The sequence below is a fragment of the Solanum stenotomum genome, chromosome 7, assembly GCF_019186545.1.
Source record: "Solanum stenotomum isolate F172 chromosome 7, ASM1918654v1, whole genome shotgun sequence".
NCBI lineage: Eukaryota > Viridiplantae > Streptophyta > Magnoliopsida > Solanales > Solanaceae > Solanum > Solanum stenotomum.
The window spans coordinates 44,486,764-44,513,468 of NC_064288.1; the positions used below are offsets into that span (position 1 = coordinate 44,486,764).

A 26,705-nucleotide genomic window follows, 5' to 3' on the forward strand; every position below is an offset into this window, starting at 1 on the left:
AATAGAGTAGTATATAAATTTAGAATATGATAGTATAATAAATAATAAAATATGGTAGTATGTAAATATTATAATACGGTAGTATATAGATTTTAGAATATGGTAGTATAATAAATATTAGAATATAGTAGTGTAATATATAGTAGTGTAATAAACATTAGAATATAATAAATTTTCTTATATTATTCATAACTCTTACTTACTGATTCTCATTTTCGTGTTTGCATGTGAAATCTGCCCGAGTTCTCTATGAACTCAAGTCACATTCCTCTCATGTTTCGAGAGAGCCATAAAGGCTCAAATTCCCTTATCGAGTCAACAGGCCTATAAAAATCGACGAACAGGTCTCGAAGGTGGAAAAGCGCGATAGATCGAGAAAGTGAAAAAATTGGGCCAAAGGCCCACTCTTAATTTCAAAGAGATGTATTTTGTTATTTTGGGCCTAAGCCCTCGTGATTTTATTTGTTAGTATTCTTGTTAGAATTTAGGACAGGTGGGAAAATTGGGCCTTCGGCCCAAAGGAAATCATATATTTTCCTCGTTAGTTTAGGACAGGTGCAAAGAATGGGCAAGAATTGGGCCAAAGGCCTAAAAAGTGAAAATAGGCCCAAATACTGGTCCAGGCGGACAGGAAAACCAGATTTGGGCTCAAATTCTCTTTCCCTATCTATTTAACTGCTATTATGTGCTTATTTGTTAAAAATTAATATTAAGGTCTCGAAACTTCAAAATCCCCAAAAGACATCCATTTTGAATTAACCGCTTAACCAAATTACTCCTTTTTCACTTGATTTAAAAAATAAATAAATAATAAATAAGTTTATGAAATACTTCACTTAGATAATATTTTTATTATTTTTCTATTAAAATGGTCTCAACTAACAAAATAGTTCAATTTTGCAAGTCAAGCTAAGTTAAAATTATTTTAGCCAAATAAATTAGTTGTCGGATAACCGCATTAGCGGATATTCTAGGTGCTTTAAAAACCTTCCTAGGATATTAATAGGAACCTCGAACCCCCTTAATAGTTTTCAATAGATTTACTGTTTTAGTCTTTTGAAAACAATAGTTTTCTTGATTTTTCTTAAAAATTAAGTGGCGACTCTCTAAACCAGTCAAAATATATTTTCTAAATAAAACACTAACAACACAATACAACACAATACAACGAGTAACAACCATCCAAACAAGGTATTAAATTATGTTTTATTGTATCGTTAAAATACATCGTTAGATAACGACGAAAATACCATTTTGTGTAACGACTGATTTGGTGTGATCACATCATTACCTTAATATTTTCTTCTCATTTTTTTTTACTTATTATTCAATAATTTTATTTTATCATTTACTCTACCTTTTCATAGTAGCTCTACCTTGTACCCTACAATTTCTTATAAGTTTATCATCCAAATTAATACGTGACATTCATTATGTAACGACGAAGAACAATACAATCTATCAAAATATTGTATTATTAAAACAAAACAGTACAACATAAGACAACATAATACAATACAATACGATACAATATGAAACCATACATAAAAACCATCCAAACAAAGACTCAAGGAATCGCTTAAAGAGAAAGGTAGAGAGAACACAATAGAATTGCTAAACAAAATTGTGTTGTAGAATACTTTGATTGATTTTTTCTGGATGACTTTACAAATGAACACCCCTATATCAATACTACTTACTTACGGGCTAATATATAAATAATAATTATTATACAAGTCCCTATATATTTATAAATAAGTTTTTTTCCCCTAAAATACTCTACATGCCTAGAATTAAGGGTGTAATGGCCGGGTTGGTTTGGATTTTTTAAATATCAAATCAAATCATTTGTGTCGAATTTTATATTTATAAACCAAACCAAACTAATAAAACTCGGGTTTTCAACCTCAGGTTTTTTCGGTAAAGTATTCATACAAACATATAATTAACTTGTGCTCCAAATATTTCTTTAGTCCTATCAAAATACAACTATCTAAGGTGTTTCTTAAGAAAATAATACAAAATATATGAGATGAGTGATTACACTAAAATATTCAATAAAAAATAATAATAAAATTGCATAAAATAAATATTGCAAATTAATAAATCATAATGAAAATTATCATAATTTAAAAGTACTAAATCACGCCAAAATAAGTCTAATAAGAGCTCATTTGGGTTAACTTTTTAAAAAGTAGCTTTGAAAAAGTCAAACTTAGCTAAGGTTTGACCCAAGTTCCCAAGTATTTTTTGCCAAATAATACTTGAGCCAAGTTTTTCCCAAGTTAACACCCATGGTCCCAAGTTTCCCCAAAAATATTTGACTTATTTCAAAAAATATGATTTATATCTTTAAGTTCTAAAATCTATTAAAAATATCCATAAGTTTGTATTATCTATTTATGATGAATATGTTCCGTTAAAAATAACCTTATAACATAATTGATAACAATAAACAACAACAAAATAACAATATAGGCAAGAGCAATACATTAATGCATATTCAAACTTGTCATTGATTCGGTTATAATTATAACAACCTCCGGAGGAGGTAGTAACAAACTATTTCGTTATATAATCTTTCACATTCTACGAACAACCTCTTCCCGACAAGCTTTCATTTCTAGATCAGATGACTGAGAAGATGAAATAATATTGTTACTCTAAGTCAATTGTTCTTCATCTTCATCAGTAACCATATCCTTACGTTCATGTTCATTGAATATTTCATCGCTGCTTTGATTTTCACGAAAAAAAATATGTAATATGGCACAAGCAACTACTATTTTCACATGCATGTCTAATTCATAGTTGTTCATGCCTTGTCATAGTATTCTGAATCTACTTTTCCACGCACCAAATGTTCTTTCAATTACATTACGCAAAGATATATGTCTATATTAGTAGGAAGTAATAAAATAATAAATGATGGATATTTTTTATAAAAAATATAAAAGTTTGGGGTAATTTTTAAATTTCTTAAAGTTCCCAAATATTTCCCAAGTTTCAAAAAACTAGTTTTTTCTAGTATTTGGGAACTTAGGATTCTTGGCAAAAAAATTTGACTAGTTATGTGGCCAAACGCCAACGGCAAAATTTTTCCCAAATTAAACTTGGGGCTGAACAGGTCCTTAGGTAACTTTTTAAGTTAAAAAATGAAAAGCAGGGGAGTACCTATTTTTAACTTTTAACTCTTTTAAAGTTATTTTAAACTTATTTTAAATTATTTTAACTTTGCCAAACACTGACTAAAACTAAAAATGACTTAAAAGTAGGTTTGAGTAACTTTTAAGTCAATACAAAGAGACTCTAAGTATCAATTACATGATTAAATATTAATGAAAAATTAAAATTAAGTTATGTATTTTAAATGTATAAACCAAAGAATAAATTAATATTCAACATATTATTGTCATTCTTAGTGTTGAATTAATTTTTTTTTTGTTAGCATTAGTATTGATTTGATTTAGTTTTGAGCTTTATTAGAGTTACCTATATCTATGGACTATAACCTTTATTGGACCGTTCAAAATTCTAAGTCTCAAAAACTTGAAATAATATGTTGAAAGATAAAAATTATGAAAAAGTATAAGAAATATATATAAATTATATCAAAGTAAATATTTTTATGTATAAAATATTTTTTAAAAATTATATATATAATGCCGGGTTGGTTTGTCACAGGTTGACTTTTTTTTTTTTTGTTAAAACTAAAGCCACAAATATAGTTGAGTTTTTTTTTTCCAATACTAAGCTAAGTGATCAAACCAAATTATTAGTCCGGATATTTTTTCGATTTGACTTGATTTGTAATTTAATTTAATTTTCAATTCGATTTTATACACCTCTACTTAAAATATTCTAAGGCCTTTTAAAAATTCTTCCAAGATATTCTAGAATATTTTCAACAAACTCTCCGTGACCGTAAAATGTTTCCACAAATGCTTATCATGTAAGTTTTCATATGGACAATTTATGCCACGTGACACCTAAGTGGCATGATGACGTGGTGGATCATCATATTAATTACGTGCAATTTTTATAAATAATTCAGTTCTTTTTCAGGGATTCTGATTTTATTTATGTGCTTTATTTTGGTCAAACTGAAATTGTTGAAGAGTTTGCTTATTAAGGTATTCTCCTTGAATTTCCACGAAAACGTGATTTGATTATTTTGACATATATGCAAAAGAATATGGACAACCAATACCCATGAATTTTATCCAATTGCTGTAATCAGCGGGAATTGTGTTTTTAGATGAATGTAAAACAATAGTAATTGATACCTTTAGAATTTGAAAGACATAATATATAAATATAATATATAAATGTATCTTTTAATTTGGCCTTAATTAGTATTTATATCGTTTAATTTTAGACGTGTATAAATAAATATTTTAGCTATTCAAAAGTTGAATAAGTAGACACATGCATCTGTAGTGTCATAATTGGCAGTTATGCATCCTACATAACATCCACATAGGACGTGTTGTTTGCTTGTTTATCTTTTAGATAGTTTAAGTTATCTATTTATGCACACCCAAAATTAGAGAGTATTATGTATATTTGAAAACGGTTGAGAAGTTTTTGAAAGGCATAATAAATAAATATGTCATTTAACTTGACTCAAACTTACATCCATGTCTCATAATTTTGGATGTGCACAAATAGACACTTTCACTTTAATAAAGTTGAACAAATAAACACACACGTCCTATGTGACATCCTATTTAACAGTTTGTGTCCTATGTGTATTATGTCATATAGGACCATATATGTCTACTTGTTCAACTTTATACAATTTTTAGTGTCAACTTGTGCACACCTAAAATTGAAGGACATAAATATAAAATAAGACCAAATTAAAAAAAAAAAACATATTAATGTATTATATCTTTTTGAAAAGAGAATACTCTAATTTGCAACTTTGTGTTCATCGATACATCTAGATTTAGTTTAATGAAGCATGGGAATCGTATTGGATACATCGACTTTAGTCTTTATGTATTCAGTTTTCACCCTTCCCTCACTTTATTGTTTATGTTCTTTTCTTTGATATTTGAATTTTCTAGGAAAGTGAAGTTAAAAAATTGCATCGAAGCAAAGTTTTTGATACCTTTTGGTGACGAGAGGGATTTGTTCGAATGGTAAAGATTTCTCATTTTCAATCTTAAGATTGTGAGTTCGAGTCACCAAGAAGGTAAAAAGATGAAAGCTCCTACGGAAGGATTTAAAAAATAAAAATAAGACATGCACATGTTTGATATCTTCTCATCCCGATATTACGTATAATATATAATTATGTTCTTTAATTTCATTTTACCTAACATTTATTTGCTTCAACTTTGGGTGAGCACAAATAGACAACTAAATTTGTATAGAGTTGAACAAATTGACACACACGTCCTACTTGACGTCATACATGTCAAATTGACAATTCGTGTTTCACGCGACATTCTATATAATGTCCAACATGTATTATGTCACGTAAGATATTTAATTTTGTTTTAAATATACATTGATACACACAAAATTAAAAGGACATAAATAACAACTACGGCCAAATTAGATCACATTTAATTAGTTTATCAAAAAAAAAGATCACATTTAATTTGATGTATTATTCCTATTGCTAATTTGCAAATAGTGACATACATCTCAATGGCAAAGAAATTTGCATGATTATAAACCATAATTTCTATGTGAAAATTTGAATTATTTTTTCTTCAAGAGGCAAGTAGAAAATTCCCCATCTTGTCAGACAATTAAATCAACTTAATCCCCAAGTAATTAGGAGTACAACCTTTTGGCCTTCATTTTCAAACATATCTAAAATTACGACGATGACATTTTTATGGAACATAATTGAGGTATATACACTACATGTTGATTCCCTAAATTTTTGACGTGTATATTTTTTTTTTTAATATTGTGACATTTCTTAATAAAATTTCTGACTCCATCACTAAATGAAACCGAGACAATAAGGTTGGAAAACTACTTATGAATTTTTTTTTTTTCTTTAACTTTCATTAGAATTTTTTTTTACATGTAAAAATGAGTGGACTGCGTAATCACATGGAATATTATAAGCAAAATATTGAATTGGAAAAATTGGCTCACAAAAACTAATAATTTAGACGTTTAAATTTTAAATAAGTAGATTTATTTTTGGATCTTAATTTGATTTTGGAAGTTGTTTAGGTCGATTTCACTAAGGTTCAAATGTTAACTCAGTCTCATATACATAACTTAGGTAATTCATACCTTTAAGTTGTAAAATGAATAGTTTCAAATTTGTGAGAACAACTAAAAGATCCTCTGTCCGTTTAAGTAATTAAACAAATATTTTAGTAATTATGTTAATTTAGTTTCGAAGTTAGACTAACTAACAATTTGGTTCAAATCCTTAACCAAGATAGCCTAATTAGGTGTCAAAGTTTACCTGGACGTTTAAACATTGCCTTTTGGCGCCCGGAGTTTACTCTTTATTGATTTTTTACCTGATTATTTTTTATATCAATACATGTATTAATGGACTTATGTAGTACTTGTATTTGATCATTGACGGATTGAGAGCGTTCAGAGGCTTTGAGGAAAGAAAAATCTATCTTGTGATTTACAATGCTTCGAATTAAGATAATTAAGATCTCTTAGATTTCAATTTAAGAGATATTTTTGTAATAATGCTATAATGGTTGAGGATGAGGGGATACCACTTAGGTGAGATGACGATCGAACACCTATATATGTGGGGATTAGGTGACATGTATGGATATTTAATTAGCTGATGTCTTAGCTGATGTCTTAGCTATTTATGTGATTATCAAACATTGTCTATAAATAATGACGCATGATTTAACTGAGTTGAAAGATGATTATCATGATTAATTGATTCATGCATGTTGTGGGAAAATAAAATTCATATCTCTCTCATTTGTGTCGAAGAGGAGATTTTTTGTGCTTTTAAATAGAAACATTCCTTCTAACTCTTAAAGAGTTGAGAAGATGATTATTTCCCTTTGCTTGCTCAACTTCAACTTTTGATATGATTGATTGAGAATTTTTTTGGACAACATTTATTTTTAATTTTCACTATTTAATTTTGTTTTTTTAATATTAATATTAATTTATTAATTCACAAAATTATTTAAAATTTGTCCAACAAATATCAAAATCTGTTCTGAGCATGTGAGTTCGTACCTTTTCAATCCAAGATTTTGGCTATAAATAATGATGTTTTCTCTCGGTTTTTTGCATCGAATCTACATCGTCATTGGTCTGTATATTTTTCTTACAAACAAATATCGAGTCTTTTTATGATTTGTTGCTGACATTTGAGTTTGACGAAATTACTGAAGTGTGAGGTACCACTATTTCAATAACATGTATATCCATTTTATTGTGGGAGGAAGTAATGCATAACCTCAAGTACAGTAAGGAGACTAAATTTCTTAAGGACACACATTAAAATTTGTGGTCTACTAGGATATTTATTTTTCCTTCTTAAAGAATTTGTGATTTCTATTTTCTTAGTTAATAAATATTTTCTAAGTTTCTACTTTGAACGGAGTACAATAACACTTTACACGAGTCCGATCTTAAAATAGACACTTTTTGAATGTTACATATAGGGGTGTACATGACCGGGTTGGTTCGGATTTTTCAAATATCAAACCAAACCATTTGTGTCAAATTTTTAAATTTATAAACCAAACCAAACTAATAAAACTCGGGTTTTTTCAGGTTTTACAACCTCGAATTTTTTCGGGTTGGTTCGAATTTTTTAAATATCAAACTAACCATGTGTGTCGAATTTTTTAATTTAAAATCAAATCAAAGTAATAAACCTCGATTTTTTTTCCAGTAAAGTATTCTTACAAACATATAAATAAATTGTGCTCCAAATATTTCTTTAGCCCAACAAAAATACAACTATCTAAGGTATTTCTTAAGAAAATATCACAAAATATGAGATAAGTGATGACACTAAAATATTCAATAATCGATTCACTAAGCTAGTTAAAAGCCTTATTACGCAATTCCACCGGTGTGTAATAGTAATAATGAAATCGTTATAAAATAAATTTTGTAAATTGATAAGTCATAATGAAAATGATCATAATTTAAAAGTACTAAATCATGCTAAAATAAGTCTAATAAGTATTAATTGCATGATTAAACATTAAAGAAAAATTAAAATTAGGTTATATATTTTAAATGTCTAAATCAATGTAAAACTAAAGAACAAATATTCAACATTATTGTCATTCTTAGTGTTGAATTAATCCTTGTTTTTGTTAGCATTAGTATTGATTTGATTTTGAATCGAGCTTTACTAGAGTTACTAATATCTATGGACTATAACCTTTATTGGACCATTCAAAATTCTAAGTCTCAAAAAAACTTGAAAAAATATGTTTAAGATAAAAATTATGAAAATGTATAAGTAATATTTAGAAATTACATCAAAGTAAATACTTTTATGTATAAAATAATTTTTTTAAATTATATTTATAATGTCGGGTTGGTTTGGTTTCGGGTTGACTTTTTTTTAGTTTAAACCAAACCAACCCAAGTATAGTCGAGTTTTCTTTTCCAATACCAAACCAAGTCAAACCAAATCATTAGTTGAATTTTTTTTCCGATTTGATTCGATATTCAATTCGATTTTATACACCCCTAGTCACAGACCAAAAGGAACCCTCCCTAAAAATACAAACCAAAACGAACTCTACTTTTAACCAATAGATTTTCTTAATTAGAAAAGGGTTAAAAATACCCTAGCCCCCGCTCCTTCCTTTTCCTCTCTCTATGGCGACTTGAATAGCATCCATGGCTGCTTCACCCTCTCTCCAGCCTTTGGCTATGGGAGAGACAAACATCAACCTTAATACAAAAACACCTTATGCAGCAATCCTTAAACCACAACAAACGACCCAAAATCTGTTAAAAAACGTACTAAAGCTCATTGAGTTTATTCATGGAGAACCCACTGTGAGATTAACGATGGAAGAAAGAGAGCAGTTTGCTAGGGAAGAAGGTTTACATCAAGCCGTGATTACCAAATTTTCTTATGGAAAATCGGTGTTGTCCGAATTGCGAAAGCTTTTTGCGAAAGCTTTTACAAAAGCAATTTGATGCTAAAGGAAATTGTAATATTGGACAGCTTGATTTTTGTCACCTTTTGATTAGGTTTGATTTATATGAGAACTTTGTAAAGGTTCTATCAAGCTTTTATGGATATTTTAAGTTTGATGGTGAAGAGTATTTGTTCAGAATTTTTCTATGGACGCCATCATTCAACCCTAAAGAAGAAACACCTAAAGTTTGGGTATGGATTTCATTGCCACAATCACCTACAGATATCTTTGCGAGGAGGTCCTTATTATCGATTGTGACAACTGCAGAAAATCCTATTGTGGTGGATAAAGCAACACAAGATCGAACAGACCAAGTATTGCTAGGGTTAAGATAATTCTAGACTTATTAGATAAGCATCCAAATCGTGTAAGACTACATTTTTTGAAGAAAGAATCATGTAAAATTATTGAACATTATTAGAAAATTGTCTATGATAATCTTCCATGTATTGCACTCATTGTAAACATCAAGGTCATGAAGAAAATAAATGTCGCTTGTTGATGGGGAAAACAGTGTCTCAATGTGATGAAGTTGGGAGAGATGTTGCACTTATGCACCCTGATTTTGAGGCTAACAATACGAAACAATTAAAGGGAGATGCACATGATTTTTTGAATGATAAGAGAACTGGGTAAAAATATATTGAAAAAGTTGTAGGTGATCAAAATATTGCGCAATAATTGATTGAGAATATTAATTCGAACAAGGATGATTCTTTGGTTATTGTTGCGGGGGTAACTGGTGTAAATCAAATCACCAAACCTACTGAAATTAAAACTTCAGAACTAAATGCCTTTGTCGTAGCGATAACAGAGAATCAAATTCTTGTTCCCAGAGATACTGTATCACCAAATGGATGTTTCGAGTGGCTGCAAAAATAAAAAAGGTGTGGTTATTGCTGATATAGTTGATCGTGTTGGAGTTAGTGTCACGACCCAGACCGTCGTGATTGGCACCCACACTAACCCTCCGATGGGAGATCCATTACTACTAATCAACCACCATTCTCATAATCATACAATCAAGTGTTGATTCAACACTTACAATCATTCATTCATACTCATTTACATTAGCTGTGATCAATAGTGCAACATTTGTATACTACATGAACAATGAACCAAATACTAACATACATCACACAAACATGAAACCAAACCATCACCTACCTCGAAACCAAGCTTGAATCCTCATAGGATACTCAATTTTTCCCTTTCCGGATTCATTCCGCTTGTTCTTGGTCTACAAATAATTAATATAACAGAAAGATCAATAATTAAGGTCTAATTTACCCGGATTACAACAATCCAATAACCCAAGACCAAACCCATGATCCTAAGGTGCAGCTAGGGCTTTTTTCCACCATCAATTTCAGATCAAAATTCTCCCCTAATGATAATTACCCACAATTTATGTTCTACGGATCGAAAAACACATTCGAGGGGAGAAATCCTTACCTCTAGCACCAAAAGCTGTGAGAAACCTTCAAGAAATCACCTGGGGTCGTCTCCTAACACTTTAGAACGAAGTTTGCAGAATAATGACATTTTTGGGGTTTATTTTCGACTTAAGTCTATTCCGTTGTGGCGGACCCTAACCCGCTACAACGGCCCCGCCCTGGCGGCTTGCACGGAAATAGAGAGTCGAATTTAGAGTCTCAAACCCCATATTTTACAACACACCTTCAACCCAAGACATTTAAAAACTACCCGTTCACGCTAAGATCAATTTCGGGAGTTCTACTCGCTCGAATTTGATTTCGTAAAGTCGTACGAGTTCCTTAACGTCTTAGCTATCTACTCATGTGATCAAAATCATAATTAGATCTCTCCTTCATTATCAGATTTCCTAGACCTCTCATGACTCCGATTTCGTCTAAATCTGGACTAGGCTAGGGATTTTCAAGTTACTACCAAAAAGTTTTTTGACCCAATTTCTTTCCCCATTGGTTTTTCCCTAACAACGGAATCAGGTCGTTACAGTTAAGGAGCACAATAGTGAAACAATTACAAAAGCATTGGTCATAGCGTCGTATGTCAATTTTGGGCAGCAACTAAATGACCATGGTGTTGGAAATAAAAACGTTAATGGTTCGAGGCTTGATATTGAAATTACCGCAGCTTCAAAACCTATTGACTTGCAAGCTGAAAATTTCAATAGTTCAATTCCAATTGAAATTGAACTATCAAGTGTTATTGGATGAATATGAAAAAGACAAGAGGAAAATACTTCAGGTTACTCTAGATGGGCAAACTATCTTTTTTAGTTCATACATATATAAAAAGAAATTTGAGGTTGATAACTCAACCTTCTTCTTGACGTATATATTTTTGCATTATTTAAGTATCTTCATTTATCATATCATCATAGAGTGTATATAAACTCTTTGATGATCATAGAATGCTTAGTTTTCTCTAGATCTTATTTTCTCCATGCTTGTTAATTAGTAGAGGTTTGTTACCTCATTAGGATTGATAAGGTAAGGCCTAGCCCTCTTGCTTGTACTTATTCACGTTGAGGATTTTATTTATTATTAATAAAAGACCGCTAGATGCTCTATCTAGTGGTATAAAAAAAAACTGTACACGCAAGTTTGTGCAAAGTGAAGTTGTAAAAGATGTGTACTGCAATCCTAATTCTAATCACATGTTAGATAACAAGAAGAATATTCTATTTTATTTTATTGTTTTGCTAAATTGTAGTTAAGATAAAGAGAAACCAAAAAGAGAAAGATGCTAGTAATTACTAAGTCATGTAATATTTGAACTCGTCATACTACAAAATTATTGTCCCACAAGATAAAAACAGAGATTTTTATCAACAACCAAGAAATTAAAGGTTCAAATACAATGGAGAAGATGGAGTTGCTCAGATGGTAACACCCTCATAGTCACTTTCAATCTTAAAATTGTAATTTTGAATCACCAAGAGATCAAAAGAGTAGGAACCTCCTTGAGGAGGTGTACAAAAAAGGGTCCAAGTACAATGGTAAATCTTATATTTGGCAAAATGAAAGGACACAATAACCATAAATAAAATTTAGATAAAGAACACCCAACAGCCAAAACTAGAACTGCAAATGAAAAAAATAAATAAATAAAATTGAACAGTTGGACCTTAGAGGGGATGATAGCAACACATTCTTATCAAAACATTGTATTATTGTTGCTCACTTGTCATTTTAATATTTTAAGATACCTTCTCCTTTATTATAGGTTCTTCATTTATTTAAACTTAAATATTTATCGTACCCTTTGGACTGTAACTCTAAGAAATGACTTTGACCAAGCAGTCCCGTACACACTATAAGGCTTGTTTGGTCCACCTACTATATACTATTACCTTGTTTGCTTTTTTATAAAAATCGATCCACTGGCCACACGAGTTATAAGTCGAATCTTATTCGTCGAAAAACTATGCTATATATAGAGAAAATTATATAAAATATATAGGTCAAAAATTATTTTTTCTATTAAATTTTGAAAATGCCTTTAATGAAATTTCTAATTTCGCCGTTGAATCAATCCTTCACTAAGATTTTGGAATTCCAAACAAAACTCTAAAATAATAGTTTTAATTAATATCTGTAACGAGTATGCACGTTACCCTTAATTTATAAGACCACACATGCTCACGACTCATTATATAATTAACCAACATATATATCAACTTGTTCATCTATATAGTCAAGCCAAAAAAAGGGGCAAAGAGGATATTGCAATATAAAATGAGCTTGTTGTATTTATTTATTTATCCACAAGCACAAACTTACTCCAGTTCCATCTTTTATAAAATAGCAAAAATAAATTTCAGAAATTAGCTCAAAGTTATATTATAATTTATACTAGCTAGCTATTTGGTCATTAATATTGAAGAGCACTTGAGTAGCGACTCTGAAGTAACCAAAAGATTAACATTTTATTTTCTTACTTTTCACTAAGATGAGTAATTGGACAAAACTTAATTTCTCTTCTAATTTGAAGTATTAGCTCACAAAAGCATTACAGCATAAGCATAACGAGTTTATTCCAAACTAGTTGAGGTTGAACTTTCTATATTTAGAGAATGCCCATATAATAATTTGTTTATTTTTACATTAATCTTAATATACTATTAATCTTTTATACTCCTTTATCGTAATTTGTTTGTCTTATATTTTATTATATTTTAAAAATAAATGCATTCCAAACTTGGCATATTTTTAGCGAGGGCGGAGTGAGGCGAGGTGAGTTAAAATGAAGGTGGGGGTGGTGGGGGGGAGTGCAATGAGTTGAAATAAAAATCAATTATATGCGGGTGTGAAGCAGATACGGATTATCATTTAAATTTCTTGCAAAATATAACGTAGATCGATGATGGTGTTATATGTGAAATTCTGTGTGAAGTACTTTCTTAAATTTTGATTATGATCAGAATATTAAATTTATTTATTTATTTTCTTAAAGTTTATATCAAATCAGTTTTTCTTAAAAAGTAAATTAAAACATGATACTACTTTTTAAGACCAAGAATGACTTTAATGTGGCCGATCGAGTTGTTCCCAACAAAAGTAACAAAAGAAACTATTTGATATTTAACCATAAATCACATGTCTTATATGGACTTTTCCAAGCTAATCTACAAAGATAATGGATCCAAGATGCTAAAAAAAGAGAGAGAGGAAAGGTATCCCATGGACTAGAGTTCCACTAATGTTAGAATAATACCAACAACAAGATTTGAATTAATATTATTACTAATTATGAAAAATGTCAACTAACTAAAGGATAGATGTATTACTATTTTAAGTATGCATAATCCGTGGCTAAAAAATTAGTCCTTTGGTTCTAATTTATGCGATGCTTTCCTTTTAAATTTTGTTATATACCATAAATTTCATATTTTTTCATTTCTTTCTTAATTTTTGTGATAAGTTAAATAATGTAACATAAATTACAACATAAGAAATAAATATATTCGACATTCAAATCAAATTACTCATTGGAGAAAAACTCTCCCGCGATAAGGTTTTACACATAAGGTCACCTGCTATATAATAGATATGTTTTTTTATATATTAATATCCCATACGTTCAATTTTATTTGTCACGTTTCGCTTCATGAGAGCCAGTTCGACTAATTTTTGGAGCTAAATCAAATTAGATTAATTTAATATTTTGAATTTTGAATTTATTAAATATTAAAAAAGTACACGAAAAATATTATAAATTACAATCATTTTCGTATTAATGTAATAAAAAAACATATCTTAAAAATATTAATCAAAGTTCATCCAGTTTGACTCTCGAGAATCAAATACGACAAGTAAAAATAAACAGATGACATTTTTTTAAATTATAACTAAACGATATGCATTTCCCTCTTTATTTTTCAATCTACCAAAATTAAATTATCCGATCTGATGTAAACGCGACGTGGTAGTATGTATTTGCATTTTGCCTTGGGGCATCTCCAACCCTACACTCTATTTTACTCTCCAACTATAGAGTTCTCTATTTTTTCAGAGAACCAACTCCAACCCAATTCTCTATTTTACTCTCTAAAAATGAATCTTTTTCTCTCTTCTTAATATTATATTATTATTTCTATTTCATTCTTATTTTCTTATTTCATAGTATAAATCCTTTATTTCTTTTTCCCAATAATTACTTTAAATAATTTTCATGTGATATAAAAAATTATTTTTTTATTTAATATAAAATTATATTTTATTCTAAATTTTAAATAACATAAATTGCAAGAAAATATTATATAATATACAAATTAATGGACAAATTCAAATAAAAGTGAAATACAATTACATAAACACTCAATTTTCAAAATTATTACGTTGCTCCCATAAATTCTCTATTGATGCATTACGGAGTTCAAAATGAGCATTTTTGTCCTTAATTTTTTTATGTCTAGCTAGAAGTTGTTTAAATCGGAGATTTTCATCTACCACCATTTATGTCGGTGGAGTTGGAGCCTCTACGACATCTTGAATTGGTGCATTAAGATCACGTTGATCCTCAATTATCATGTTGTGCAGTATAATGCATGTAGTCATTATATCATGTAGCACTTTTTTTCTCAAAAAACGTGACGGTCTTGCAAAAATTGCAAAACGTGATTGTAAAACTCCTAATGCACGTTCAACATCTTTTCGGCATGATTCTTGTTTCATCGCGAATTAATTATTATGTTATGTATTGTATTGTATTTTATCTTGCATTTAAATTATTATGTTATGTATTGTTATCTTGTATTTTAATTATCATATTATGTGTTGTATTTTTTAATTAAATTTTTCATCTTATCATTTTAATTTTGTGAATTCTTTATAGTGAAAATTAATAATAAAATCAAATTATATTATCGACGAAAATTAAAAAAAAAACAAAATACTATTAATTCGGGATGAAAGTAGTATATATTAAATAATATATATTTTAAAATATTATATTACATTTAAAAGAAGTATGAATAGTAAATATTTAATTAATGACATTATATGTAAAATAATATGTTAATTAGAAAGTAATAGAAATAATAACAAAATATTCAAAAAGTGAAATAGAGAGTGTGAATAGTAGTTCTCCAAATTTGAAGAACTACTATTCACCTCTCTAAATATGAAGAATAGAGGACGATATAGGGTTGGATTGGAGTGCCTATTCTCTATTTTACTCTCCAAATATAGAGAATTGAGAGTAAAATAGAGGTGGGTTGGAGATGGTCTTTTGATGTGTGTGTCATGTGGGTGTACGATGTTATTAACCATAGAGGATAAATCCTCAGCTCCCTTCTGAATGAGCCGCCGAGAATTGGTCAAATCCACAAGCTTTGACTATCACAAAAACTAGAAAAAAAGATTTCTAAAAATTCCACGGTCAAAAGTACCTTTTAGCTTCCTAGAAAAAGCCTAAAACACCAAAAATTTTATAACTACAAATACCACACCCCTCCTTTTTCTTTTATAAAATCTAAGTAGTCATCTTTTTTCCTCTTAATATTTTTTGTTCAAATTACATTTCAATAAGTTTGAATTTTCTTGTCTTGTTTTTTAAATGGCTTCTTCAGGTGGAAATATGAACACTTTCATGAATTCATTTAACTCATTTTCTTCTTCTCAATTCATGACTTCTTCGTTTAGCGATCTTCTTTCTGATAATAATGATAATATTAATAATAATAACAATAAGAATTGGGGATTTAGCGATGACAGAATTAAGTCATTTCCAATGATTAACTCATCTTCATCACCGGCTTCGCCTTCTTCTTATCTTGCTTTTCCCCATTCTTTAAGTCCATCTATGCTTTTGGACTCCCCTGTTTTGTTCAACAATTCAAATGTAAGTTGTTCTTTACGAGAAAATTATTCAAAATATTACGTTTTTGTTAACTTGTCTGATCGGGATTTTGTTTTTACTTTTGAACAGACTCTTTCATCACCAACTACTGGGAGTTTTGGTAATTTGAATTCTAAAGAGGGGAATTCAAGGAGTTCTGAATTTTCTTTCCAAAGTAGGCCTGCTACTTCATCGTCAATCTTTCAATCTTCTGCTCCAAGAAACTCATTGGTAAGAACTTGTTTGAAAATTTCAAGTTATTTTCCTCCGTTTCTTTTTACATTTCAGTCAAACCGGGTGAATGTTGAGTTTTGACCATGTAATATGAAAAATACTGTGACTTTTATGGTATTTTTCATATAGTTTTTAAATATTTGTATTTGGAATTTAAAGTATTGAACTATTCCGATTCGAAAATTATTCAAATTGATTTTCGTTAATTGAAGAATTGTGACAACTAAAAAGGTGGGTTTTGTGTAAAATATGTAATGCATTGACTAGTATTTACCCCCATTTCTTTTATGAACCTTTAAAGAAATGTCAAACTTTTCAAGTTTATTGACAGTTAATAATAAACTGTCCAAGAATATTCCCCTCAAATATTCCAATTCCATAACATGTCTATCTCTTTAATTTGCTGAAAAGTTTAGTTTATAAGAATGAAACAATTTGGAAGTTAAAAAAAAATGAAAAGAAATATTTTATTGGAAGTTTGAAGTTGTGTTTACACATGAATGATGTGTTGTGAGTGAGAATCGTTATTTCACGCCAAATACTCACCTAATAAGTTTTGAACTTTTTTCTCCAAGGGTTATGTAATCAAACTTCAATTTCCAAAATTCTAAGTTTGAAGTTGAAATAATGAACAGAACAGTATAATAAACATTAATTTGCAAATAATATTTGGTTTGAAGTTATGTTGTGCATTTCCTGGTAATAACATGGAAGCAAGATTGCAATTTGCAATAAAATATAGATACTAATAAAAGTCTTCTTAGACCAACAACCACAAATTGCCTTTTCTTTTCTTTCTCTAATCTTAATTAATTGACTTAAACAGGAAGACTTAATGACAAGGCAACAACAGACAACTGAATTCTCCACAACAAAAACTGGAGTGAAATCAGAAGTGGCTCCAATTCAAAGCTTTTCTCAAGAGAACATGCCGAATAATCCTCCTGCTCCGGTGCATTACTGTCAACCATCGCAATATGTTAGAGAACAGAAGGCGGAAGATGGATATAATTGGAGGAAATATGGACAAAAGCAAGTGAAAGGAAGTGAGAATCCGCGAAGTTATTACAAGTGTACATTTCCCAATTGTCCTACAAAGAAGAAGGTTGAAAGGAACTTGGATGGACACATTACTGAGATAGTTTATAAGGGGAGCCATAATCATCCAAAACCTCAATCCACTAGAAGATCATCTTCACAATCGATTCAAAACCTTGCTTACTCTAACTTGGATGTAACAAATCAGCCAAACTCGTTTCATGAAAATGGTCAAAGGGACTCCTTTGCTGTCACAGACAATTCTTCAGCTTCTTTTGGAGATGAAGATGTTGATCAAGGCTCTCCTATCAGTAAGTCAGGAGAAAATGATGAAAATGAACCCGAGGCAAAGAGATGGTAAGCTTTTAACACGAAATCTTTCAAATGTTTTCCTTTTGTTGATACTAATTGATATGAAACCTAAATGTTCTGTCGTGTTAATTGTCCTTTCAGGAAGGGTGACAATGAAAATGAGGTTATATCATCTGCAAGTAGAACAGTACGTGAACCTAGAATCGTAGTTCAAACCACAAGCGACATTGATATTCTTGATGATGGTTATAGATGGAGAAAATATGGACAAAAAGTTGTCAAAGGAAATCCGAACCCAAGGTTAGCAATCCCTACACCATATAACATTAGTTGTTTTTCTCATTAATACATCTTACTATGCAAAGAATTGAATGATCAGTTAGCATAAATCTCTTATGACACACGTTCCCTGTTCTTAGGTCATGTCCTTGAAATTTTGAATGAAAAGTAAGTCTAAATGTGTGTCTTTGCTATGTCTTTATAGGAGTTACTACAAGTGCACATTTACTGGATGTCCGGTTAGGAAGCATGTGGAACGAGCATCTCATGATCTAAGAGCAGTTATCACAACTTATGAAGGAAAACACAACCATGATGTTCCTGCAGCACGTGGTAGTGGTAGCTATGCAATGAATAGACCTCCAACTGGAAGCAACAACAACAACATGCCAGTAGTTCCAAGGCCTACAGTGTTGGCTAATCATTCTAATCAGGGAATGAATTTTAACAACACATTTTTTAACACAACGCAGATCCAACCACCAATCACCCTGCAGATGCTACAGAGCTCTGGAAGTTCAAGTTATTCAGAATTTGGTAACTCATCGGGATCTTACATGAATCAAATGCAGCACACGAACAATTCCAAGCCGATAAGCAAAGAAGAACCTAAAGATGATTTATTCTTCAGCTCTTTCCTTAACTGAAATTCCTCCATACCAAAATACAAAAGATAGAGATTTCTTTCTCAAGTCACTGTATTCGTTGTAACTTATGATAGTTTTTTTTTCCTTCTAGAATATGTAGTTAGGTTTTACGATTCCACAATAAGAGTTAGTCCATTATTTTATTTGTTTCGAGCCTAGCTCTGGATTTCTTAGCATCTGTAACTTCTTATTAAGATTTTTCTTTTTTGTATACACAAATTTATCAGTGTAAGGTGGGACTGAGGTTACATGGTTGAAAGTTGATATTTTTTTTTTCGTGTGTGAAGTTGAATATTCATTCTTTAGAAGTTACCGTTCAGTTGTATTCCTCTGAGTTTCTCATTTTTGCTTAACAATAAATCAAGAAGAAACTTCCACCAACCATACCAGAGTTCATTTCTAGACTTTGACGATAAACTGCATTATTAAAATAATCACTTTCTACGCGAGTAGTTACATCTATCAGTAAGCATTGTCCTTCAGTTGGTATCAACATTTGGTTACCATCTTTTCTTGATGCAAAAATCAGATTTGACTACGTCTGCATATGATGTTTCTAGAAGTTCGTGGAAACTTCTACACCTCAACTAATTGATTTACCAAACGAACAACACAGAGCAAGATACAGAAAGAGGACTTCTTCAATGAGCAAAAGGTGGATACATTTGTAACAAATGAAGGAAATGTAGAGAATCAAAAGAATTATCAATGAAACAGTATGTTTTAAGTACTATCTATCTTATCAAATGTAGGTTTGTTTCGAAAGTTTATATCCAGAAACGATAGCTGACACTGCCATAGCTAGAAATGCCACAAACTCCATGCCGATTGCTGATGCTGAAGAATCTGTGAATATGTTGTCATTATTTTCTCTCATTCTGTTTGTCAGCGGGACAGCAGATGAAGCAGCTGATAGTAACAAGTATGCCATCAACTGCAATTCAATCACGATTCCAAATCAATGGATAATTCACAGAGTTAACAGTTCTATAATGTAAAAAAAAGAAATCACAAACCTGATCACCAAAAAAATCGAGAAAAGCTGAATTCTTCAGCGAAAATATTTCCTTGTTAGTTGAAAGTTGGTAAACTTGAATCAGCACTAGCAATATTGTATACAATGTAGATAGAATTGCTATAGCTAGCAAATACCTGCATTTGCCAACATCCCAAAATACAATTCAATTACAAAGATCATAAAACAAATAAAACAAGACGAATTTAGCATGTTAGTATAGCTCCCGTTTGGCCATAGATCTTAAAGTTGAAACTTGAATATTTGAGTTTTTGATCATTTGTGTTTGGATATGCATTTTACTTTGAAAAAAAAGATCGAAGTTTGGTGAGTGGAAGTTCCAAAAACACACAGTTTTTAGAAACTTGAGGATATTTGAAGATTTTCATGTCCAAACAGATATCTGAAGATATATTTTTAAAATTCAAATCTATGGTCAAACACTAGCTTCATATCATGTGAAATCATAAATATGTACCTATATTCATCATATTTATCAAAATCTCTCCAATCACCATGCTTATTACTAGCCATGATTATGAAAGCAAACAATGAGAAAAGCAAAGCAATACAGCGTAAGCCGAAACAACCCTTCTTCAGCATATCTTCTCTCTTCCATCTCTCGATGAATTGTCCCATCCCAGTGCCAGCCACCGGAGGATTCTGTGTCTGTGTCTGTGTGCCTCCGGTCGCTGGAGTCTGGCTCTCCGTGTCTACAGAGCATGGAGGTGCCGTTGGTGTTTGTACACCTGTTGCCTTGTAATTGTTTGGATCTGACATATCTCCTCAAAATGAAAAAAAAAAATTCAACCACAGGAAAAAGTAAAGTGTCCTAAAAATTTGAAACAAGAAACAATCTTTTTGTTTGACAATTTAATTTTGTCTTTTCTATTTTTGGATTATTCTAGAATTAGAAAGAAAATTGTTGATAATTATGAAGTGGGTAATAATTATATTTGAAAAAATTGCCTAATTATATTGATCTGATCGGTTTTTTAGATTGTCAGTAACGAACTTCAGTTGTGACGGTTTTACGCTGTCAGGTTCTAGGTGATTGGGGTTGTTTTTGAGTGGGTCCTACGTGGATTCCATGTCAGCATTTTGATCTTTTTTTCTTTTCTTTTGTCAAGTCATTTGATGGCACAAAGAAAAGTAATATGACAAGAAGTCATTCGAAAAATAGACAAATATTCAAAAGAGAAATTGTGTGTTTTACTCATTTATCGTTTCCTTCCAATTTTAATTTGACACGAAATTTTAAAAAATAAAGAAGAGTTACGAGGGCATCTCCAACACTAATCTCTATTTTACTTTCCAAATATAAAGTTTTTTTTTTCAGACAACCATCTCCAACCCAATTCCCTATTTTACTCTCTAAAAAAAATCTTTTCTCTCTCCCCAACATTATATTATTATTTCTATTTCATTCTTATTTCATAATATGCATCCTTTATTTCTTTGTTTTCCAAATAATAACTTTATATAATTTTCATCTAATATAAAGAATTTAGTTTTTCAAATTCTTTACTTATTATAAAATTATATTTTCCCCCTAAATTTCTAAATAACATAAATTGCAAGTTAATATTATATAATATACAAATTAATGAATAATTTAAATAAAAGTGAAATTATTAATGAAATATAATTACATAAATAATCTACTTTCAAGATTATTATATTGCTCCCATAAATACTCTATTAATACATTACGGAGTTTTAAATGAGCATTTTTATCCTTAATTATTTATGTCTAGCTAAAGATTGTTCATAACGGAGATTTTCATGCAACAAGAACAATTACGAATAATTGAAAAAAGAAATCAACAAGCACAACCGCAATCACAACTACACTAATTATGTGGATCATACACTAATTTTTCCGAATATTGTTAAATCTAAACCGACCAACCGGATTACTAAATTATTGTTGTGATAAAATTATTATGTTATGTATTGTTATCTTGTATTTAAATTATTGTGTTATGTATTGTATTTTTAAATTAAAATTTTCATCTTTGCATTTTAATTTTGTTCATTCTTCATAGTAAAAATTAATAATGATATCAAACTATATTAAAGTGACGAAATTTTAAAAAATTGAAACATTATTAATTCGGGATGAAAGTAGTATATTTTAAATAATATATTTTTTAAAATGTTATATTACATTTAAAATGAATTACTAATAATAAAGATATAATTAATGGTCTTATATGAAAAATAATATGTTAATTACAAAATAATAAAAAAAATAATAAAATAATGAAAAAGTGAAATAGAGAGGTGAATAGTAGTTCTCCAAATTTGGAGAACTACTATTCACCTCTCTATAAATGGAGGATAGAGAGTCATTTAAAAAACGGAAAAGGCTCAAAAATACCCCTGAACTATCGAAAATAGCTCACATATACCCTTAAACTATATTCTGGCTCAAAAATACCCTTCCGTTAAAGTATTGGGTCACAAATACCCTTACTATTAACAGAGGTGTGTTAAGTGCCATGTGGACGCCACGTGAACGGCACATGGATGCCACGTCGATGCCACATAAGCACCAAACAACTCTCACCTCCACATAGACCCATACATCCTAAGTATTAATTTTGCCCTCATCTTTTGGGACATACAATTTGACCCACTTTCATTTCTAAATATTGTTAATGCACATTTATTTGTATATCTCATTGCACACATAAATCTGAGTCCACACACAAAAAATGCCGATAGATACTTCCGCTAAGATCTTCGTCGCCGGCCACTGTGGACTCGTTGGATCCGCCGTGGTTCGGAAACTTCACCAATTAGGCTGCACAAATCTCATCCTCCGTACACATTCCGATCTCGATCTCACTAACCAATCCGCCGTTGAATCCTTCTTCGCCGACGAGAAACCTCAATACGTCATCCTCGCCGCCGCGAAAGTCGGCGGCATACACGCAAACAATACTTACCCAGCTGATTTCATCACTATAAATCTCCAAACCCATACATCCTAAGTATTAATTTGCCCTCATCGTATACGATTAGTGGATTGGATATGAGTAGGTTGTAAATGTGTCGAATAAAAAAAAAAGTTGAAAAACTAAGACTTAACGTAGTTAGTTTCCTCAATTTATTAGAATATTGTATTTAGATATTTAAATTAATCTATGTTCAATTATACATCTTAATTTCTAATAAAGATTGATGCGGATTCTTATTTGTCAATTATATAGTTAAATTAATCACGTAAAGTTTATTTTTTCTTTTAATTATATAGATTAGCTTTAATAAAAATGTGTGAAAANAAATTTGGAGAACTACTATTCACCTCTCTATAAATGGAGGATAGAGAGTCATTTAGAAAATGGTTGGAGAGCTCATTCTCTATTTTACTCTCAAAATATAGAGAATGAAGAGTAAAATAAAAGTGGATTGGAGATGATCTGATTTTCATGGTCTTAAATTTAAAATATGTAGATTTTTATAATTTCCGGTAGGGGAAAAGTTAGAATAAAAAAATTATAAAAAAAAGAGACATTCTTTTTAAAGAAATGAACACTAAAAAGAAAAGTAAAACAAATAAATTTAAATCGAAGAGTACATCAACTAAATTTCTCCACACACACATGAATGTTGAATCATGTAGCACATGTTACCGCATATATTTAAAGAACTTTATGATAATTTATTGTCCCCTACCTTTCGTAAATATTGAATACCAATAGGTTGTCTGGTAGAGTATATTAGAAAAAAATAATGTTTATATTAGTTTATTTGATATATAGCATCTTATTTGGTATATTTTTTCAATCTATATATAATTAATGCACACTTTATTTAATATTAAAGTATGTATAACGAATACATAAAAATCTATGGTACTAGTAATGCAAGGGGTTTTAATGCATGCATTAGCATAATTAAAAATACAATTGCCTCTCAAAAATGACCTTTCTACATCTTTTCCACTATTTGTGTAGGATATTTTTATAATAAAATATTTTTTTTTATAGAAATTATGTAGTACATGTTATTTCTAATACACCAAATTAAATAATACATAAGAAATAATATATACATAAATAATATTAGCATTACTAATGCACCATATTCAACATTATTCTTATATACCCTACCAAATGATCCTCGATTAGACTTCTGATTCTCGGCAAAATCTATTCTCCCTCTAAGAAGAGGGGAAAAAATTCAATAACATCTGCTGCAAATATAAGGCAGTCTTACTAATCATTGCAACTTGCAAGACAAATTGTAACAGGGGCAATGTAAGAGGGGAAACTAAGGGTGTACAAGCCAAATTGTAAAATTAAATCGAATCGAGAAATCAAATTAAATTGAAAAAATTGATTTGTGGTTTGGTTTTATTGCTTTGGTATTGACAAAAAATCGATCACTCATGATTTGGTATTAAAAGAAAAAAAGTCAAATCGAACCCAAATTAGATCTACATAATATATATAATTTTATTTTATTTATAGATAAAAAAATGTTATTTATAATCTACTTTGTTAATATATTTTTAGTTAGTTTATAGTTTTCAATGTTTAGATATATTATTTCAAATTTGGGCTTGTAAAATTTTGTAAATATTTTATTTTGTATTAAGATTGAAAGTTAAAATTATATTGTTATAGTTTTTCAAATACGAAGTTAACAATTTACTTTGTAAATATTTTGTTTTGTATTCAGTTTGACTGTAGCCTTTAATCTTATTAATTTAACATAATGAATGTTCATATTTCAATAAAAGTATTTTGTACTTATGTGAATTTTACCGTCTTTTCAAAGACTATCCATTTAACATTTTTAAACTTTAGCTTATCACACAGGTAAGTGAAAGTATATTTGATCTCTTTTTCAAACACCGTATAATTGTAAAAAATCGACTAAAGCCGAAATCAAAAGACCTGACTTTATGTGGTTTGATTTAGTTTTTAGATTTAATAAATCGACATAATTGATTTAAGTTTTTAATGAAAAATCAAACCAAATCAACCTATGTACACCCGGCAACCATGTCGTAAAATAGAAGGACAACACAATTATTAGGCAGAGAAGTAAAAAGAGTTTGCACAACATTATCTTATTGTGAAATTTATTAACATCGGAACTCGTAGAATTGTGTTCAATAAGAGGGACGTCAAATTTATCGTGATTACAATGAACTAATCTTTTGATTTATCAAATTTAGGTGATTAGTGGTAGAAAGAAGCAAAATGGCAGAAAAGAAGATCATCAATCCATCTTTAATGATCACAAATAATTAAAAAATAACAATGCTAAATGACCAGAAAATTTAGCTAGAAATTTAAAAAGTCTATAATATTTTTTTTATTTTAAAATAATTTGATCTGTTTTTCATTGTTTAATTAAAAGGTATTAAAGTTAAAAATATAAAAATATTTAAAAAAATAAAATAACACAGGTAAAATATCATTCTGGCCAAAATGATTTTTCCAAAAAAAAAAAATCCATTTTAGTATGGGGGTAAAAATAAACAAGGGTTGTGGCCCAATTAAACCATTGTTGTCCCTGTACTAAGAATAGTAAACCAGAAAATTATGAAGCTGAAAAGAAATAAAAATATTCGAATCCACAAAATTTATTGTGTTCTTAAAGAATTTAATCTCCTCGTTGTATTTGAGGTTGTGGATTATTTCCTCGGAGATAAAATGAATAACCTATTAAAGAAGTAGTGGTACCTCAAATTTCAATAACTTCATCGAACTCAAAAAGCAACAATGAGATCACACATAGACCCTACTTTGCTTGTAAGAAAATGTATACAAAAGAAGGAAGAAATTCAATTCAGAAAAATGAGAGAAAACTTCTCTATTTATAGCCAACTATAGGTACGAATTAACTTGTTCAAAACAAATTCACATGTTCAAAACAGTCATGGTGTCTTTTGAAAAAAAAAATGTTTGTTCGAAAGGAACATGTTCTTTCCGAAGCAGTCCACAAAATTCAAATTANTGGTTTGATTTGATTTTTAGATTTAATAAACCGACATAATTGATTTAGGTTTTTAATGAAAAATTAAACCAAATCAACCTATGTAAACTCGGCAAACATATCGTAAAATAGACGGACAACACAATTATTAGGCAGAGAAGTAAAAAGAGTTTGCACAACATTATCTTATTGTGAAATTTATTAACATCGGAACTCGTAGAATTGTGTTCAATAAGAGGGACGTCAAGTTTATCGTGATTACAATGAACTTATCTTTTGATTTATCAAATTGAGGTAATTAGTGGTAGAAAGAAGCAAAATGGCAGAAAAGAAGATCATTAATCCATCTTTAATGATCACAAATAATAAAAAACGAACAATGCTAAATGACCAGAAAATTTAGCTAGAATTTGGCCAGAAATTTAAAAAGTCTATAATATTTTTTTATTTTAAAATAAACTGATCTGTTTTCCATTGTTTAATTAAAAGGTATTAAAGTTAAAAAAGTAAAAATATTTAAAAAAATTAAATAACATAGGTAAAATATCATTCTGGCCAAATTTTCTGGCCAAAAGGATTTTTCCAAAAAAAAATCCATTCTAGTATGGGGTAAAAATAAACAAGGGTTGTGGCCCAATTAAACCATTGCTGTCCCTGTACTAAGAATAGTAAACCAGAAAATTATGAAGCTTAAAAGAAATAAAAATATTCGAATCCACAAAATTTATTGTGTTCTTAAAGAATTTAATC

General features: G+C 29.8%; 2 protein-coding genes across 3 annotated transcripts in view; one reads left to right on the plus strand and one right to left on the minus strand.

The window, feature by feature from the left end:
- LOC125871211 (CASP-like protein 4B1) overlaps positions 1 to 20,791 on the minus strand; it is a 120,995-nt gene extending 100,204 nt beyond the window's left edge. The window contains exons 1-3 of one of the 2 annotated variants that reach the window (XM_049551813.1): positions 20,476 to 20,791; positions 19,999 to 20,134; positions 19,714 to 19,916 (exon numbers count right to left, since the gene is read on the minus strand). In XM_049551813.1, the coding sequence (XP_049407770.1) occupies positions 19,725 to 19,916; positions 19,999 to 20,134; positions 20,476 to 20,777 (630 nt within the window). In that variant the 5' untranslated portion in view covers positions 20,778 to 20,791 and the 3' untranslated portion in view covers positions 19,714 to 19,724. Of the gene's footprint in view, positions 1 to 19,039; positions 19,917 to 19,998; positions 20,135 to 20,475 lie in introns of those variants that run through there. The other variant, XM_049551812.1, reaches the window with a different exon arrangement.
- Positions 15,860 to 19,274, plus strand: LOC125871210 (probable WRKY transcription factor 26). Its single transcript, XM_049551811.1, has 5 exons — positions 15,860 to 16,475; positions 16,563 to 16,703; positions 17,533 to 18,101; positions 18,198 to 18,356; positions 18,541 to 19,274. The coding sequence occupies exons 1-5, from the start codon at positions 16,191 to 16,193 to the stop codon at positions 18,980 to 18,982; spliced, it is 1,596 nt and encodes a 531-aa protein (XP_049407768.1). The 5' UTR covers positions 15,860 to 16,190; the 3' UTR covers positions 18,983 to 19,274.
- Positions 20,792 to 26,705: the final 5,914 nt, after the last annotated feature.

Excerpts from the sequence above, each read along its gene's own strand:
- LOC125871210 (XM_049551811.1), top strand. The coding sequence starts at position 16,191 with ATGGCTTCTTCAGGTGGAAATATGAACACTTTCATGAATTCATTTAAC. Across the intron at positions 16,704-17,532 it reads CTGCTCCAAGAAACTCATTG|GAAGACTTAATGACAAGGCA; the intron begins GTAAGAACTTGT and ends TGACTTAAACAG. Across the intron at positions 18,357-18,540 it reads AAAGGAAATCCGAACCCAAG|GAGTTACTACAAGTGCACAT; the intron begins GTTAGCAATCCC and ends ATGTCTTTATAG.